The sequence below is a fragment of the Herpailurus yagouaroundi genome, unplaced genomic scaffold (assembly GCF_014898765.1).
Source record: "Herpailurus yagouaroundi ecotype Mexico unplaced genomic scaffold, PumYag 141, whole genome shotgun sequence".
In the NCBI taxonomy this organism is placed as follows: domain Eukaryota; kingdom Metazoa; phylum Chordata; class Mammalia; order Carnivora; family Felidae; genus Herpailurus; species Herpailurus yagouaroundi.
This window is the reverse complement of record NW_024412396.1, coordinates 71,067,975-71,083,928: the sequence shown is the minus strand read 5'-3', so window position 1 is coordinate 71,083,928 and position 15,954 is coordinate 71,067,975. Positions and strand designations below refer to the sequence as shown.

Sequence of the window (15,954 nt, the reverse complement as noted above, 5' to 3'; positions counted from 1 at the left end):
GAGAGAGAGAGAGAGAGAGAGAGAGAGAGCGTGTGCATGAGTGGCGGAGGGGCAGAGAGAGAGGGAGACACAGAATCCAAAGTGGGCTCCAAGCTCCGAGCTGTCAGCACAGTGCCCGACGCGGGGCTCGAACCCACGAGCTGTGAGATCATGGCCTGAGCTGAAGTCGGACGCTCAACCGACTGAGCCACCCAGGTGCCCCTTGTTTGGCTTTTTTTTTTTTTTTTTTGATACTGAGTTGTATGAGTTCTTTTATATATTTTATATATTAACTCCTTATTGGCTATATCATTTGCAAATATCTTCTCCCATTCAGTAAATTGCCTTTTAGTTTGTTGATGGTTTCCTTCACTGTACAAAAGTTTTCTTAGTTTGATACAGTCCCATTTTATTTTTGCTTTTATTGCCCTTGTTTGAGGAGACAGATCCAGAAAAATATTGCTCAGACTAGTGTCCAAGAGCTTACTGCCTTTGTTTTTTCCTAGCAGTTTTATGGTTTCCGCTCCCACATTGAAGCCTTTAATCCATTTGAGTTTTTTTGTATGTGATGTCAGAAACTGGGCCAGTTTTCCCAGCACCGTTAATTGAAGAGGCTGTCTTTTTCCCCTATTGTGTATTCTCGCCTCCTTTGTCAGAATTTGGCCGTGGAAGTGTGGATTTATTTCTGGACTCTGTGTTCTGTTCTGTTGGTCTTTCTGCCAGTGCCATACTGTTTGATCACTACAGCTTTGTAGCCTAGTTTGAAACCTGGGTGGTGATGCCTCCGGCTTTGTTCTTGTTTCTCGGGATTGCTTTGGCTATTCGGGGTCTTTTGCGGTTCCACACAAATCTTAACGACTATTTGTTCTAGTTCTGTGAGAAAAAGCTCTTGGTATTTGGTAGGGATTGCATCAAATCTGTAAATTGCTTGCGGTAGTGTAGACATTTTAACAATTACTTGTTCCTCCATGAACGCAGTGTATCTTTCCATTCATCTGTGTCATCTTGAATTTTTTTCATCAGTGTTTTAGTTTTCAGAGTACAGGTCTTTCACCTCCTTAGTGAAATTTATTCCTAGGGACTTTATTCTTTTCGATGAACTTGTAAATGGGATTTTTAAAAATATTTATTTTTGAGAGAGAAACAGAGACAGCTTGAGTGGGGGAGGGGCAGAGAGAGAGGGAGACACAGACTCTGAAGCAGGCTCCAGGCTCTGAGCCGTTGGCACAGAGCCTGACGTGGGGCTCGACTCCCGAACTGCGAGATCATGACCTGAGCCAAAATCGGATGCTTAACCGACTGAGCCACCCAGGTGCCCCAGGATTATTTTCTTAATTTCTCTTTCTGATGGTTTATTATTAGAGTATGGAAATGCAACAGGTTTGTGGGTAATCAATTTATGTGTATTATTTGTATCTCACGACTGTACTGAATTCATTTATTAGTACCAACAGGGTTTTTTGATGGACTTTCATGTTTTGGCATCGTATTTTTGCACATCTTACGGTTTTGTGTATCCTTGGATGAATTATTGTAGGTCTAGATGATTTTACTACTTTGTTTTTTAGTCTTTGTACTAACTGTGTACTATATGTTAACCAGTGAAGTTTTTCTTGCGTATTTTTTTAATCTCTAGTTGTGGACTTTTCTGTTTAAAGAAGTCCACCTAACATTTCCTGTAAAGCCGGTTTGGTGGTGGTGCTCTGCTTTAGCTTTTGCTTGTCTGGGAAACTCCTGATCTCTCTCTCAATTCTGAGTGGTAGCCTTGCTGGGTTGGGCAGAATACTCTCGGTTCTAAGTTTTGGCCTTCAGGACCATGAACATATTGTGCTACTCCCTTCTGGCCTGTAGTTTCTTTCTTTTTCTTTTTTCTTTTTTTCTTTCCTTTCTTTTTTCTCTTTTTTCTTTCTTCTTTCCTTTTTTCCTTTTCTTTTCTTTCTTCTGAGAGGCAACACAAATGGGAGAGGGGGTGGTGAGAATCTTAAGCAGAGGCTCCACGCTTAACACAGAGCCCAGCATGGGGCTCAATCCATGAGCCTGGGATCATGACTTGAGCCAAAATCAAGAGTCTGCTGCTCAACCAACTGAGGCACCCAGGAGCCCCCGGCCTGTAAAGTTTCTACTGAAAAATCATCTCCTAGTGTTAGGTGGGGGCTCCCTTGTCCAGAACTAGTTGTTTATCTCCTGCTGCTTTTATGATTCTCTCTTTATCTTTAACTGTTGAAACGGTAATTAGACTGTGTCTTGCTGTGGGTCTCTTGGGGTTCATCTTATTTGGAACTCTCTGTGCTTCTCTGATTTGGCACGTGTTTCTTCACCAGGTGAGAGAGATGTTCAGCCACTGTTTCTTCAGGTAGGTTTTCTATCCCTTTCTCTCTTTCTTTCTCTCTGGGAGCCTGTGAATGTTAGTGCACTTGGTGTTGTTCCAGAGGCCCCTTAACTGCCTGATTTTTTAAATTCTTTTTTCAGGGAGGGTCCTGGGTGGCTCCGTCAGTTGAGCGTCCAACTCTTGATTTCGGCTCAGGTCATGATCCCAGAATTGTGGGATCAAGCCCCACATCGGACTCCACACTAAGTGTGAAGCCTGCCTGGGATTCTCTCTCTCCCCCTGCCCCTCTCCCCTGCTAGTGTGCAAGCTCTGTCTCTCAAAAATAAAAATAAAAATAAATAAGATTCTTTTTTGGGAGTGCCTGGGTGGCTCAGTCAGTTAAGCGTCTGACTCTTGATTTTGGCTCAGGTTAGATTGAGCCCCGCATTGGGCTCCATGCTGGGTGTAGAACCTGCTTAAGATATTCCTCCCTCTCACCCTCCCTCTCCCTCTCTCTCTCTCTCCCTCTCTCTCTCTCTATCTCTCTCCCTCTCCCCTTCTCGCCCCCCTCCTCCCCCCTCCCCCTTTCTATCTCTCTCTCCCTCCCTCCCTCTCCCTCTGCCCCTCCCCTGCTCACACTCTCAAAAAAAAAGAAAAGAAATTCTTTTTTCTTCTTGCTGTTTTAGCTGGGTGATTTCCACTACCCTGTCTTCCAGCTTGCTGTTCCATTTTGCATCTTCCGATCTCCTGTTGATTCCCTGTAGTGTATTTTATATTTTAGTTATTGTATTCTTCAGCTCAGATTCTTTTTTATATTTTTATCTCTTTGTTGAAGCTCTCACTGTGTTTGTCCCTTCTTCTCCTGAGTTTGGCGAGCATCTTCCTGGTCACTACTCTGAACGCTATCTGGTAGATGGTTCAACTCTGTTTTATTTAGTTCTTTTTCTAAGATTTTGTCCTATTTTATTAGGAGCATATTCCTCTCTCCCCTCAACTTGCCCGACTCTCTGTTTGTAGATCAGTTACGTCTCCTGGTCTTGAAGGAGTTGCTTCATGCACAAGGTGTCCTCTGGGGCCGGGTAGTGCGAGCCGCCCTGGTCACCCACGCCACCTGCCCCGGGGGGGTCCCCCGTGTGGGCTGTGGGCACCCTTCTGTGGTGGCTGGGTTGTGGTCGGTGCACGCACACTGCCACCGGCCGGGCTGTGGCCGCGAGGCCCTGGCTGCTGTTGCAGGGCCTGCAGCGTGTGGAGCTGGGTCCCCAGCGCAAGGGATGCTCAGGGGGGCCCCGGGTGCCGGCTTGCCAGGTGTGGCAGTGCATTTACGCGGAACTTGAAGTTTGTTTATTAATTTATTCAAGAAATCTCTACACTCAGCGTAGGGCTCGAACTCACAGCCCCGAGATCTGCAGCCCCATGCTCTTCTGACTGACCCGGCCAGATGCCCCAATATGCTGCATTTTACATGAGAGCAGTATCTGCCAGGTACTTTTCTAGAATTTCATTAAGAAAAAATTGTGTTTACCACATCAGTACTTAGGCTTTATTTATAAAATTAGAACAACTGATTGTCTTTTGCCTTAATCTCGGGGCGCCTGAGTGGCTCAGTCGGTTAAGTGTCTGACTTCGGCTCAGGTCATGATCTCACCGTTCGTGGGTTCGAGCCCCAAGTCGGGCTCTGTGCTGACAGCTCGGAGCCTAGAGCTGCTTGGGATTCTGTGTCTCCCTCTCTCTCTGCCCCTCCCCCACTCTCACTTTGTCTCACTCTGTCTCCCAAAAATAAATAAATGTAAAAAAAAATTTTTTTAAATAAAGTAATCTCTAAAAAACAGTGGCCTAAGTCATTTTCCCAGCCCCACCATTTATAAACAGGGTAACCTTGGACATACCGGTAATTTCTTTGTCCATCAGTTATGGCATCAGTAAGAGAGGGCTAATCATAGTGCCTGTTTCATTGGCTTCATGATAATTAAATTATAGTTGATCCTCGGGCAATGCAGGGGTTGGGGGACTGACCCCCACCACCCCCTGTGCAGTTGAAAATCTGCTTGTAACTTTTGACTCCCCCCCAACTGAACTGCCAGTAGCCTACTGTTGACCAGAAGCCTTACGGATAATATACGCCGTTGATTAACACGTATCGTGTGTATGTGTTACGTACTGCGTTCTTACGATAAAGTAAGGTAGAGGAAAGAAAATGTTACTGAGAAAATCCTAAGAAGAGAAGGTACTTTCGCACCACTGAACCGTAGCAAACCCGTACGTAAGTGGGCCTGTGTGGCTCAGACTGCATTGTTCAAGGGTCAGCTATATACAAATACGTGTAAAGTTCTCAACAGAGTTCCTTGCACGGCGTGCTTAGCAAATGGCCGTTGTCGATACCAGCCTCCCTCCCCCTCTGTGTCTCCCTTTGTCTCTCTCTCTTCTCTTTCATGCAGAGAGCTCTCCCATGTACCAAGTGTGGTACTTCCTTTTCTAGGACAGGAGTTTTATATGCATGCTCTGAATGTCAGTCACCTTATCAAGGAAATTGGTTTCACATTGGTGGTCATAATGCTCTCCTCCTACAAATGACTGGTGGCTCTCATCATGCTGGATTGATTCATCTAACCAGAGTCCAAAGTCTTTATCCTGAATCACTGAAATCTGAAACAGCTGAAACGAAAAGGACGGAGGGATGAAGCCATGACAAGTAATCCTAGCCTGCTTCTTTGAAGCCAGGCTGTCCTTCTAAGACAATGACTGCTGTCACCACTCTGTGCGTTTCCACTTTGCTTACTGATAAGGGTGAGGAGCTGCAGGTGTAAGTACCTTATCAATAAGCACTGACTATGCGGCGAAATGGTCTTCGTGCAGACCAGAGAAGCATGATTCTGGGTCAGAGTCATTAGGTCAGTTAGCAGATTGAGATGCTTAGGTGGGGGGTGTCACAAGGCAAAGAAACAAAGGATTTTCGAACTTTAAAAGAGGCTGGAAGTTACTTGTCCGACCCCCTTTTCAGGCGGAGAAATGGAGGCACGGGGCCCCGGTCACATGGGAGGTGACGGGCTCAGCTTGTCCAAGGTGCACACTGCTGGGTGAGGCGGAGCGCGGTGGAGGGCAGTTTGGTGACCGTGCGGTACCGAGGGCTGGCTGCTGTGCTTGGTCCAGCTTGCTCCCTCTCGGATTATTACGGTAGGGTAGAGCTTTCTCAAATAAATTTGCTTAAGGATAGATTTGGAAAAAGAGACTATTTTCTGGCCCCTAGATGGTGGGAGAATATCCTCATCATAAGAGATGGAAGGTAGAAGAAAAGGGGAGGGAGAGAAGCCTGTAGAAACGCCTCTCGGAAAAGGAGCGTGGGGTCCACGTTTCCCTGGTCGTAGCTGCACTGCAGCCACGTTACCTAGTCCTCTGGCTCTGCCTCTTACCACCCGTGGGGTCATGGTGGTTTGGGACGTTGTCCCCTCCTGTCTTCTTGCCTCTTGTTCAGGCCGTTATGGAGCGGTAGAGAGGAAATCTCATTCCGCAAGGTCAACGCTCTCCTCTGCCGCCCAGCAAAGGGCAGTGTTTCCTCTGCACTTGGAGGAAGAAGAGGTCCTTGAATGAAACACCATGCAACCCACTGGGGATTCTCTGGTGGTCAAAATAGGCGTGGTCCCTGCCTCACTGAGGTTCCCTACTGTGGGAGAGAAACGTGCCTCAAGTGAGTGTGCTGGGGGGAGGCCTGGGAAATAAAGGAATGGGGCCAGGAGGAGGCAGGGTAGGGAACCCAGGGTGATTGGCAAAGGTGGCCCTGGAGAAGCGTCCGAGCTGTTACCTCTCCCATCCTGTTTTTTTTTTTTTTTAATTTTTTTTCAAGTTTTTACTTATTTTTGGGACAGAGAGAGACAGAGCATGAACGGGGGAGGGGCAGAGAGAGAGGGAGACACAGAATCGGAAACAGGCTCCAGGCTCCGAGCCATCAGCCCAGAGCCCGACGCGGGGCTCGAACTCACGGACCGCGAGATCGTGACCTGGCTGAAGTCGGACGCTTAACCGACTGCGCCACCCAGGCGCCCCTCCCATCCTGTTTTAAGTGACTCGTCTGACTGCAGCTAGGCAGACCCCCCTAGGTGTCACCTAGGTGTCGCCCCGAGGGTGTCACCATGTCTTTTTGTCCACCTGTCACACGGCACCTGCCAGAGCACCTTCCGCTTCAGATAGTAAAGAAGACATTGGTTGAGCGAACGAATTTCTAGCCCTAACCTGTTTTCAGCTTTTTTTCCGAGTCAGTAAATATTTGGTGAGTGCATAAATGGTTGACAGTCAAAAAATGGTGATTATGATTACATTTGGTTCATGGTTGACTGTCTTCAGGGTTTATAATTGGTAATTAGTAAAGTTTTTAAAGAGGCATATCTTTTGCACTGTTTGAACAAATCTCAATTTTAACTGGGTGTAGGTTTTAGACTTCAGGGTCTCCCAGTGAAAAACCCAATTCTTCCATCTTAAAGTAAGTTTATAAGTTTACTGAACAATGTGGGTGCTTCTCCACTAATCACATTTTCTTTATTTAAAAATTTTTGCTATGAAGTAATATACATTTTTATAGAGAAATTAAATATGCATATATAAGTGGAAAGCAAATAACTTAAATTTAATGTGTATTGATGTATTTATTTGATCATATTGAGTGAATTCAAAGAACTTTACGATGCAATATTCCCTGAAGAGTTGGATGTAATCTGTGTTTAAAAATAAAAGTCTTAAAAATTGATCTTTTTCTCTCAGGAGTCAGCTACACGAACCATGCTTCGATTCTGATTTATGGTCATCAAAACGAAATTTTAGATTCAGTAGATGTTTTGCAGTTTGTCATTCCGTTAAGCTGTGTTATGTGCACTTAGAAAGCACAGGGTGGGTTGGCGCTCCAGAAGCCTGCGCAGCCTTCCTCGGAGAGATGCTTGAGTGTTTCCAGCAAACCTTCCTCCCGCTCCCCCCTCCCCACCCCGCTCCTGGCTCCCCCCTGTTTCTCTCCTGCTGTCCTCTGCCATCCTGACCCTATCCCACTCTCCTTCTTTTTATTTCCCTTCTGCCCTGTCTCCTTCATTCAGCTTCCTGCAGGGGAAATCCTTCTTTCCTTCCGACCTCCCTCTGACCCCCTTCCCCCTGTGACTTTGGGGGGGGGGGGCGGCGGATGAAGCTGCCTTTTGCCTCTGTCTTTTCTCCTCACCTTGCACCGAACCTAACATTTGCGGAGACCCCGATCCACACTGGGCTTAGGGAAGATGCCGGGGGGGGGGGGGGCTGTTTTGTGGAAGAATCTCTCAGTGGCATTGAAAACACCGAGGGGCTCTTGCTTAACGTGAGCAGGGGCCCCAGTTCCCAAACGTGTAATTGCATGCACCCACATAGTTCAAATCTGAGGTTCTGTGGCTGCCTTTATCCTTGTAGGAATAAGAGAAACGGAGCCATCGCTGGAGTTAGGTGCAAGGACCCACAGCTAGTTAACCCTGCTGTCCCTTTTAGTTATTTTTTTAAAAGTTAGTTTATTCACTTTGAGAGAGAGAGAGAAAGCACGGGGCCGGGGAGAGACAGGGAGAGAGGGAGGATCCCAAGGGGGTTCCTTGCTGTCAGCACAGAGCCCGACACGGGGCTTGAACTCACCAACCATGAGGTCATGACCTGAGCTGAAACCAAGAGTTGGACGCTTAACCGACTGAGCCACCCAGGCACCCCAGTCCCTTTTAATATACACTTAAGAAGTAAAGCCAAATACAGTCTTAGCCATATTTTAGTTGGAAAATTGTAATTGCATGCTGTTATGTTTTTTTGATCAGAATAAATGAGATCCAACTTCTAAATTACATATTTTGCCATTCCTGATACTATAGAGCCATTAATAAGTCACTGAACTACCATATATATTTTTGAAACTAACAATTATATATTGTAACAGGCCATAAATTCTTCAAGATATAGTATTTAGGAGTCATTTTTATGAACTGAGCCACTGTCCTTTTAGTATATTTAAATGCCTCTTTGAAGAGGATTATTAAATGTATTCAACTTGATTTCCCCATAAAAGTCGGTCTAGGTGGAAGTGAGTGCTCTTCAGAAAAGTAACGATCTGATTTTGAGAAGTGTTTGCTGTTTGTGTCTTTGAGGCCGTTTGCGTGTCCTAATCCTTTATTTCCCCGTAGAGGGGTTTGAATCTTTCCTCAGGTTGAATATGTTCCTTCTGAGAATTATTTTCAGAGATGCCTGTCTCTCTGTAGGTGGGAGCATTTATCCCCGGTTTAAGTGAAAAATGCTTTCTGTTAGATGTTAAAAAGAAAACAAACTTTAAGTCAAATGCGTTTTGTTCCAGGCCGAGCTGTTCCAAAGCTGTTTCGCATACTAGATGTTTCTGAATTAGGAGTTCACATAATAACGAAATCTGCTTATTTGGGTTCTCCACAAAGGTTTGTTGTGTGAGCTTAAAATAAGACTGCAGCTCACCCGAGGCACACGTATTAACTGTTTATTTAGTGGAAGCACATGCCGGGAGCTCTCATTTCTGATCAGCCCGGACCATGCGTGTGCCATGCCTCAGCCATCTTCTTTTGTGCTTTATTAAATCTCTGTCAATTATAAATATCAAGGTTTTACATTAATGTCAAGATAGTGCATCAAAAATTCATGGAATATGTGACTTTTTCCAAGGGTATTTAATACTTAATGCATTCGTGTCATTTTTCTTCCCAGAGATATTGACAGGTTTTATTAAGTGTTTGTTAGGGAGATTTCATTTTTATCAAGGGACTATAAAGAGAAGCTGCATGCTAAATCAATTTTTTAAAGCCAGAATATTGTTCATTTTTTCATCTTCAAACTCTTGTAATCCATAGGTTTTATTTAAATTTCTTCTTGGTTTATTTTTGTTTTATGTGAGTGATCGTTCAAGACAGAACTTTAATAAGGATCAAATATGCTGACGGTGGTGGTTTTTAATTTCCTTAAGCATAGCTACCAGACCCAGGCAATATGGTAAATTCTTCAAAATGTCATACTTACATATTTAGCAATATTACTTCTTTTTATTGAAGCCAAACAAACGATTTTAGATATTAATCTTTCCCAAACACAGTGATTATTTTGTACTAGATACAATATTACTGAGTCTCATCTAGAATACCTCCTTTTGGCAGAAAAGGGAACGGAAGAACACCTCACCGGGTTGCCTGTTGGCCACAAAGAAACAAGAATCCTCTTTGAAAAGTAAGCTCTTGAGGGCCTCCAGTCTGATCATGAGCTACAGCAACTCAAATATTTAGAGTGCTCGAGAAGGTGAAAATACCAATCATTAAAGAAATCTGCAGGAAATCTGCGGCTGGTTTCCGACTCTGACTTTTTGGGGGCTGGGGGTGGGCAGGCAGTCGGCGCTTTGGCAGGACCCCCGGCTTGCCTCTGTTGGGCCCCTGTGCCCGGGAGACCCTGGGGAGACCCTGTCAGGGTCGCTTTCTGACCGACCCCGCCCGACAACCCTCCCCACCCATCCCAGGCGTATCTACCCAGGTTTGCCTCGGGAGCGAGTTACAGCTAAAACCGGCCACCAGGAGTAAGCTTTCTGTTTTGCTCTTTTATAGTACAAGTTAGGAATGTCTTCTCTGGCAGCAGATACATCACGATAAACCAAACCGTTCTCTGATTTTGCTTTCTCTATGAGGTGAGGAGTGTTCAGTTATCCTTCCTTTAAAGTATGACCTTAGAGGCTTTTCATCTAAAAACGTTTTAAGGAACTTCGAAATAAATAATGTCGGGTTAACACTGTAATTTTTGAAGATGTATTCTTAGGCCCCAACTTGGTCTCCAACAGGAAAAAGACTTGGTGTTTACAGAAAGAAAAAAGAATTCTGTCCAGAGCTTCAGGAGTGTTTGGAATAGTTTCTTTTTCTTACTCTTGTTCATTTTTTTCAGGGTATGTGAAAATACTTCTTTTCAAACTTAAATGTTTTTCATGTGCAAATCATTTTCGATATTTGAATGTTTCAGGATCCTTGAAAAATTTTATACAGTACTTAAGAAGTAGACTAGGATTTTTTAGAAACCAGGTTTTGCTGGAGTCAGGCTGAAACAGTAGCTCTTCTAGATAAGCCCAGTGTGGATTTAGGGTAAGTTGCTGTGAAGGCCTTGCTTACCCAGGCAAAGAATCCCAAGAACCTGGCGGCCCCAACCTGTTCTACCATAAGGCCAGTAGGTGGCGATAGTGTCACAGTGGTGAGAGCCCTGTTGAAATGGAAGTTATTTTGCCTTTCTCCATAGTGTCAAATTAAATTTTGCTTCAGTATAACTGTTAAGTGCATGTGTTCTGTGGCAGAATAGCTTTTTATACCAGAAGTACGTACGGTCGGCACACCCTAATTTTTAAGAATATAAGAACAATTATTTCTAACAGAGTTCAACAAATGTTATGTAACCCTACAGCCAAAATAATCATCAAAATTAATCTGAAGAAAGCATTGTGTGTTGTGTGTGTGTGTGTGTGTGTGTGTGTGTGTGTGTGTGTGTTTTCCTGAGTTGTCTTTACGACTTCATCAGGACTATGAGCACGAACTTCTGTTTTCGGGAAGAAAGGTATGTAAATAGGAGGAAGGGAGACATTCTGGAGAGTTAATTTTCCGTCTGTCTGGTCCTTGAGGAGGATGTCTTGTTTGACTAAGGGTGCAGAATAGAAAGCCATTTCAGGGTCTCGGAGTGTTGGAAGGTTTTTGCTTCGAGTCGTTTTGACATTGAGCATTCCGTGTTTGAAAATTGTCATCTTTTCTCTCATTCAGTAAGTCAGACTTTCTTGGGAGGGCGGACCAAATTCTTAATACCTAGGGGATTTAGTGTTGGAATTTACCAGCTTTCTAAATACCATCCTGCATTGCACAGTTTAAATGAATTAAAATATTTTAAAATAACAAAAACAACGGTGCTTGCCACCTGCTTAGAGTTTGGAAAGCACTTGGCTTGGGCACTGTCCTGCGCCCTTGGGGTAGATCCCTCCTGAGGTTTCCTTGTGTTGTAAGTGAACGGGAATCTCAGCCACGGAGTCCTCCCCGCTGGGGTGCTTCTTACGCGGACACCGGCTTGGGTTTTGTGGAGGGACAGTTCTCTGCTCGGTTTGTCCTTTTATAAGGAGAAACCTGAGCGGTGTCGGTGTCGTAGTTAAGTTTCATCGTTGTAAATGGAAAGCATCTTCAGGACTCTTACATACAACGTAGCCTTGCACTCCATTCATTACAAAGGAGAGGGAGGAAGAAGCTTCCTTCCCTGGGATTCGCGCATCTTTCTTCACTGGAGTTGACCGCGGCCTTGCCTCGGGGGTTTTTTGTTTTTTGTTTTTTGTTTTAACAGAGATAGGAAATCCCGATCTGCCTCCAGCAGCTAGAAGATTCCTCTGGGCAACGTGTGCTCTTATACACTGACTTAAAATTCGTCATCTTTAATTTCACTTTTGTTACTGCAACATTTCAAGATGACACGAGTGTAATTTCCTATTTTGACTTTTCTTCCAAAGGGTTAACCGCGGGCTAAGAACGCGAGGGGAAGGCAGGCACCTGGGAGCTAACGCCCAGTTGGCAGCCTTTTGTAATATATAATTTGCCTAAAATTGCGCACGGAGCACAAGCTTTTGTTTTCTAATTGATTTACGGTTCGAGCCACTTCTGCCTCATCCCCTACTGTCCTGCGCGCGGTGCCAGCGAGTACATTACAGTGAGCGATGATAAATGGCCGTGCACTCGCCATGCTAATGCGTCGAGAGTAAAAACCGCATGCTGCACGGAGCTCCGCGCATTAACAGTGCTGCAGAGACCCGCCAGCAGCGCCTCCCTGCTCCCTGACCGGAGATCGCCGAGCGCTCCCTCGGTCACTGAACTGCAGGCCGCCTCTCAGGCTGTTACTGAAACCGGAGATTAAAATGATCCCGTCGTCGTCGCAGCTTTTCATTTGTTAATGGAGACAAAGTTGCTGAGCCCTCTCGGGGGTCCAAGGCGGGGTCGTTGGGATGAGGAATCAGGAGACGCATAAAACGTCCTCCTGAGCGTCAAGTGGTGGATGTTTTCACCAAATGTTCATCTGACCAGGGAAAAAAAAAAAAAAAGTCAGATTTCAGTAGGCCAGCCTCTCTTTTATCTTTGTCTTGTTTGTAAAATTTAGAACCACACAAAACTACCTTTCTTGATTTTTCTGCACTTGAGCCGCACTTACCACGTATATGATTCATTTGCACATAAGTTGATTTCCATCCAAATGATTTAAGTCGGAGACAAATGAAAGAACCGTCCATTTATTAGAGTGCCTTTAATTGTTCTTTTTCTCCACATAAGAAGAGATTTGCTGCACTCAGGGGTGTGCAGCGTGTCACGGGGAGAAGAAAACGAGGAAAGCCAGGACAGACGCCTAACTCTGGAGGCCCCCGGTGTCCCTTTGGATCAGACACTCCATGCGTGGGGGCGCCTACCTTCCTCTCTGTAAAGTCGGTCCACCTTCAGTTTTATTTTTGTGTGGTGTCTGTGGGTTCTAGTATCGAAATATGAAGAAGCAGATTTATGGCGGCTGCTGGGCACAAGAAATTAAGTTGACAGTGATGTATGAGAGCATAATAGCATGATGATCCCTCAGTAGCGCGGCTGGACGCCTCCTGCTTCATTTGGCTCTTGTTAGGATCTGTTAGGCAGCTAAATAATGAAATTCTGCTGACTGATTTCTGTTTTCCCTTTTTCTCTTCTCACCTCTGCTTTCTGAAACTTCTAATTCCCAGACCCATCCTCATGCCAACAAACTGCCCTTGAAGGACGCTTTCACTTACGAGGACTACAGGTTGGTGGGGTGGGGTGTGTGCCTGTGTGTGTGTTTTGGTGTGTGGCGGGGGAATGGATGTGTGGGGGGGGACCGTGTGTACGCATCTTTGGTGTGTGTTGCGTACTGTGTGTGTTGGGGGGTGGTTCCTAAGTGATCTGAGGATCTGGGAAGTGGGAAGTACTTAAGAAGTGACCTGCTGTGACCGTGTCAGGCCCCCAGACAGGTCGTCCTGCAGAGGTTCTAATGGACAGCTGGGGTAAGGGTCAGCATTTTAATAACCACGCGGAAGTTGCCTTCACCCTGTGGCGGTCGGGGAGTAGCTGAGGTGGCCACGTGATACTGGAGATTAACGTGTAGTGTGAGGTGGTCGTGAGGGTCCCCCCCACCCCGGTGTTAAATAGACTATTGTGGCGTAAAGTGGGGTCTTTTTTGAAAAACGGAAAGATTTAATTGTGCCATGTGATAAGAAAATAGCATGCCACATTTTGTTGATCTCCTAGAGGATTTCTGGTCAGAAAGGAGTTACGTTTGCCACTCACTGAGGCTTAATACAGGTGCAGAGTCAGCGTTCGGGAAAAAGAGGGTGGCATGGGCCTGGGGGCAAGTGTCTCGGCCACTGCGAGGACCAGAGGCCTGGAGATCTCTGTTCCTGGCCCTCCTTCCAGACACTCTGTCTCCCGGGAACATCCCCCGCTTAGTCCTCACCCCTGGATTGTCTGTCTGTCTGTCTGTCTCTCTCTCTCTCTCCTTTTCCCTTCTAGGTCCCCCTTCCTCCCCTCAGCCTTAGATTTAATTTTAAACAATGATGAAGGCCAGCCATCACCTGCAGTAATACTCAGGAAAAAGTTTTGACGGTTGGCGAGAAGTCTGACAAACCGTAGTTTCTGGTTGAGTTACGATGGCACCGGGCTCTGAGATGTCCCTGCTGTAACCCACCTCTTCCTGTTGTTACAGGTGGGCAGTCTCTTCTGTGATGACGCGACAGAACCAGATTCCCACGGAGGACGGTTCCCGGGTGACCCTGGCGCTGATTCCTTTGTGGGATATGTGCAATCACACCAACGGCCTGGTAAGGACCCCTCTGTGTTGTGTTTCGTGTGGGGTTGGGGGGGGGGCTGTGGTGTGGACATTCCACCGGCAAACCAGCCCAGCTTCCTGCTGCCTCCCTCCAAAGGCAGCAAACAGAACCAGCCGGTCACACCCCCCCCCCACCCCCGCCCCCGACCTCCCGCCGAGAAAAGCTGCAGTTTTTCTCTCTGGGTGTTTGCTTAATCCTGAAAACCAGGGACAAGAATCTTACTCCGCTTTCAGAAACCACAGCGAACTGCATTGATTTGCGAAGTCATAATTCCAGCCTAAACACTCATGTTCTTATCTTATTTAACCACAGACCAAACCAAGGTTTCTTTTCCTTCCTCTCCTTAGAATGCCGATTTATTGAAGAAAAAAACCAAAACTTTCTTCTTTCTGGTTTTTCCTTTTATGGTCCTTGTTTTCCTTGCTGACTATAGTCCCTGTTACGGGCCTTCTCTGATTCCCTCTCCCTTCACCTGACACGATGGCACATCCCTGGCCCACTTATTAACCTGCTTTGTCCGGGAGAAGGGCCTGGTTTCCCTGGTGCTGGGGCGTCGGGCCCTTGGCCTTGAGTGTGGGGTAGGCATCGCCAGGCGTGGGAAGCCCCAGGTAGGAGACGTTAAGAAAACAGGGGAATTTTATGATGATTGTTAATGGCGACGCATGAAAGGAGGAAGCCCAGGAAGCCGGCTCCCTGTCCCTCCGCATTCTTTGGATCCCCAGCCACAGCGGAGGCTGACACACTCCCTGTGCTGAGATGGTTGTCTGAGAAACATTTCCTGGTATCAGGATATGGAAATATGATCAACTTGAGAATATTTTGAATTTTTCAGCACGGCCCTAGCACACTGGCTTGGTTTTACTTTTTTGTCCATCTTTCCTCAATGTCTGCTTTCTCTGTGATTATTAGCAGGATTATAAATAGGCTTAAAATATGCTGTCAATGAGTATCGCACATCTAACTCCACAAAATGGCCAGAACACATGTAGCACGAGCCAAATCCTTGACGATGGAATACCCCGGTGCTAATTTGGGAAGGTCTAGCAGCAAGTAATACTCTTAAATTGTACAGAAAGAATGGTTTCACTCCTATAATTACATTTCTGCCTTCATTTAGATATGCTTGATTTAATTAGCCATATTAAGGGACAGCATACTTTATTTATTTTCATTAATGAATAAAAGTTTTCATTCTTTTTCTGTCCCCCCCCCCTTCAGAGCTATTTTAAACTGATTATAAGATTGAAGTTTTCAAAGTTTTCAAAAACGCTTTTAATATTTGACTGTAGCGTTCTCCTTTTTGTTTCCCTGGGTTAGGTCATTCGTTCTCAGACTTGATTGACCATTAGAGGTTTCTCATTTCTAAAATTTGAAAAAGTACACACATTATCGTAAGCAAACAAAATCCGTTAACCAGTGAGATGCCTTTGCAGTCGTGAAATGTGGAGGTTCCCTGCCCCGCCAGCGCCCAGAGCCCGGGCCCCGGGCCCGTCTGGGAGCGAATCTCTCCCTCCATCGGGTGCGCATTTGTGCCCCTTCACACACTCACGTGCACACTAGTTTTTGTGTTGTTTTCATATAAGTGGGATTAAGCTATTCGCTTTTTTCCAAGAGTTAAAAAAAAAAAAAGTCCGTTTATCTCAAGACAAAAATAAGGAGTCGATGACAACCACCAACGCTGTTTTCTCCAGTGCAGTTCATAAGGTCCGTGTCCTATCACAGAGCTGGTGATACGTGGCTAACCTCTAGAGGGTTCCGACAGGGTGGTGGTGCTTTTTCTTACGTGGCCGTTCTGCTTGCA

At 45.7% G+C, this 15,954-nt stretch overlaps 1 protein-coding gene across 3 annotated transcripts in view; it reads left to right on the top strand.

The window, feature by feature from the left end:
* The window catches only part of SETD3 (SET domain containing 3, actin N3(tau)-histidine methyltransferase), an 80,749-nt gene that overhangs the window by 50,667 nt on the left and 14,128 nt on the right, over positions 1 to 15,954 (top strand). For all 3 annotated transcript variants that reach the window (XR_005791175.1, XM_040478202.1, XM_040478203.1), the window contains exons 7-8: positions 13,035 to 13,093; positions 14,030 to 14,144. Coding sequence is in view for 2 of the 3 variants with exons in the window: in XM_040478202.1 (XP_040334136.1) it covers positions 13,035 to 13,093; positions 14,030 to 14,144 (174 nt within the window). In the remaining variant the exon portion in view is untranslated. The remainder of the gene's footprint in view (positions 1 to 13,034; positions 13,094 to 14,029; positions 14,145 to 15,954) is intronic.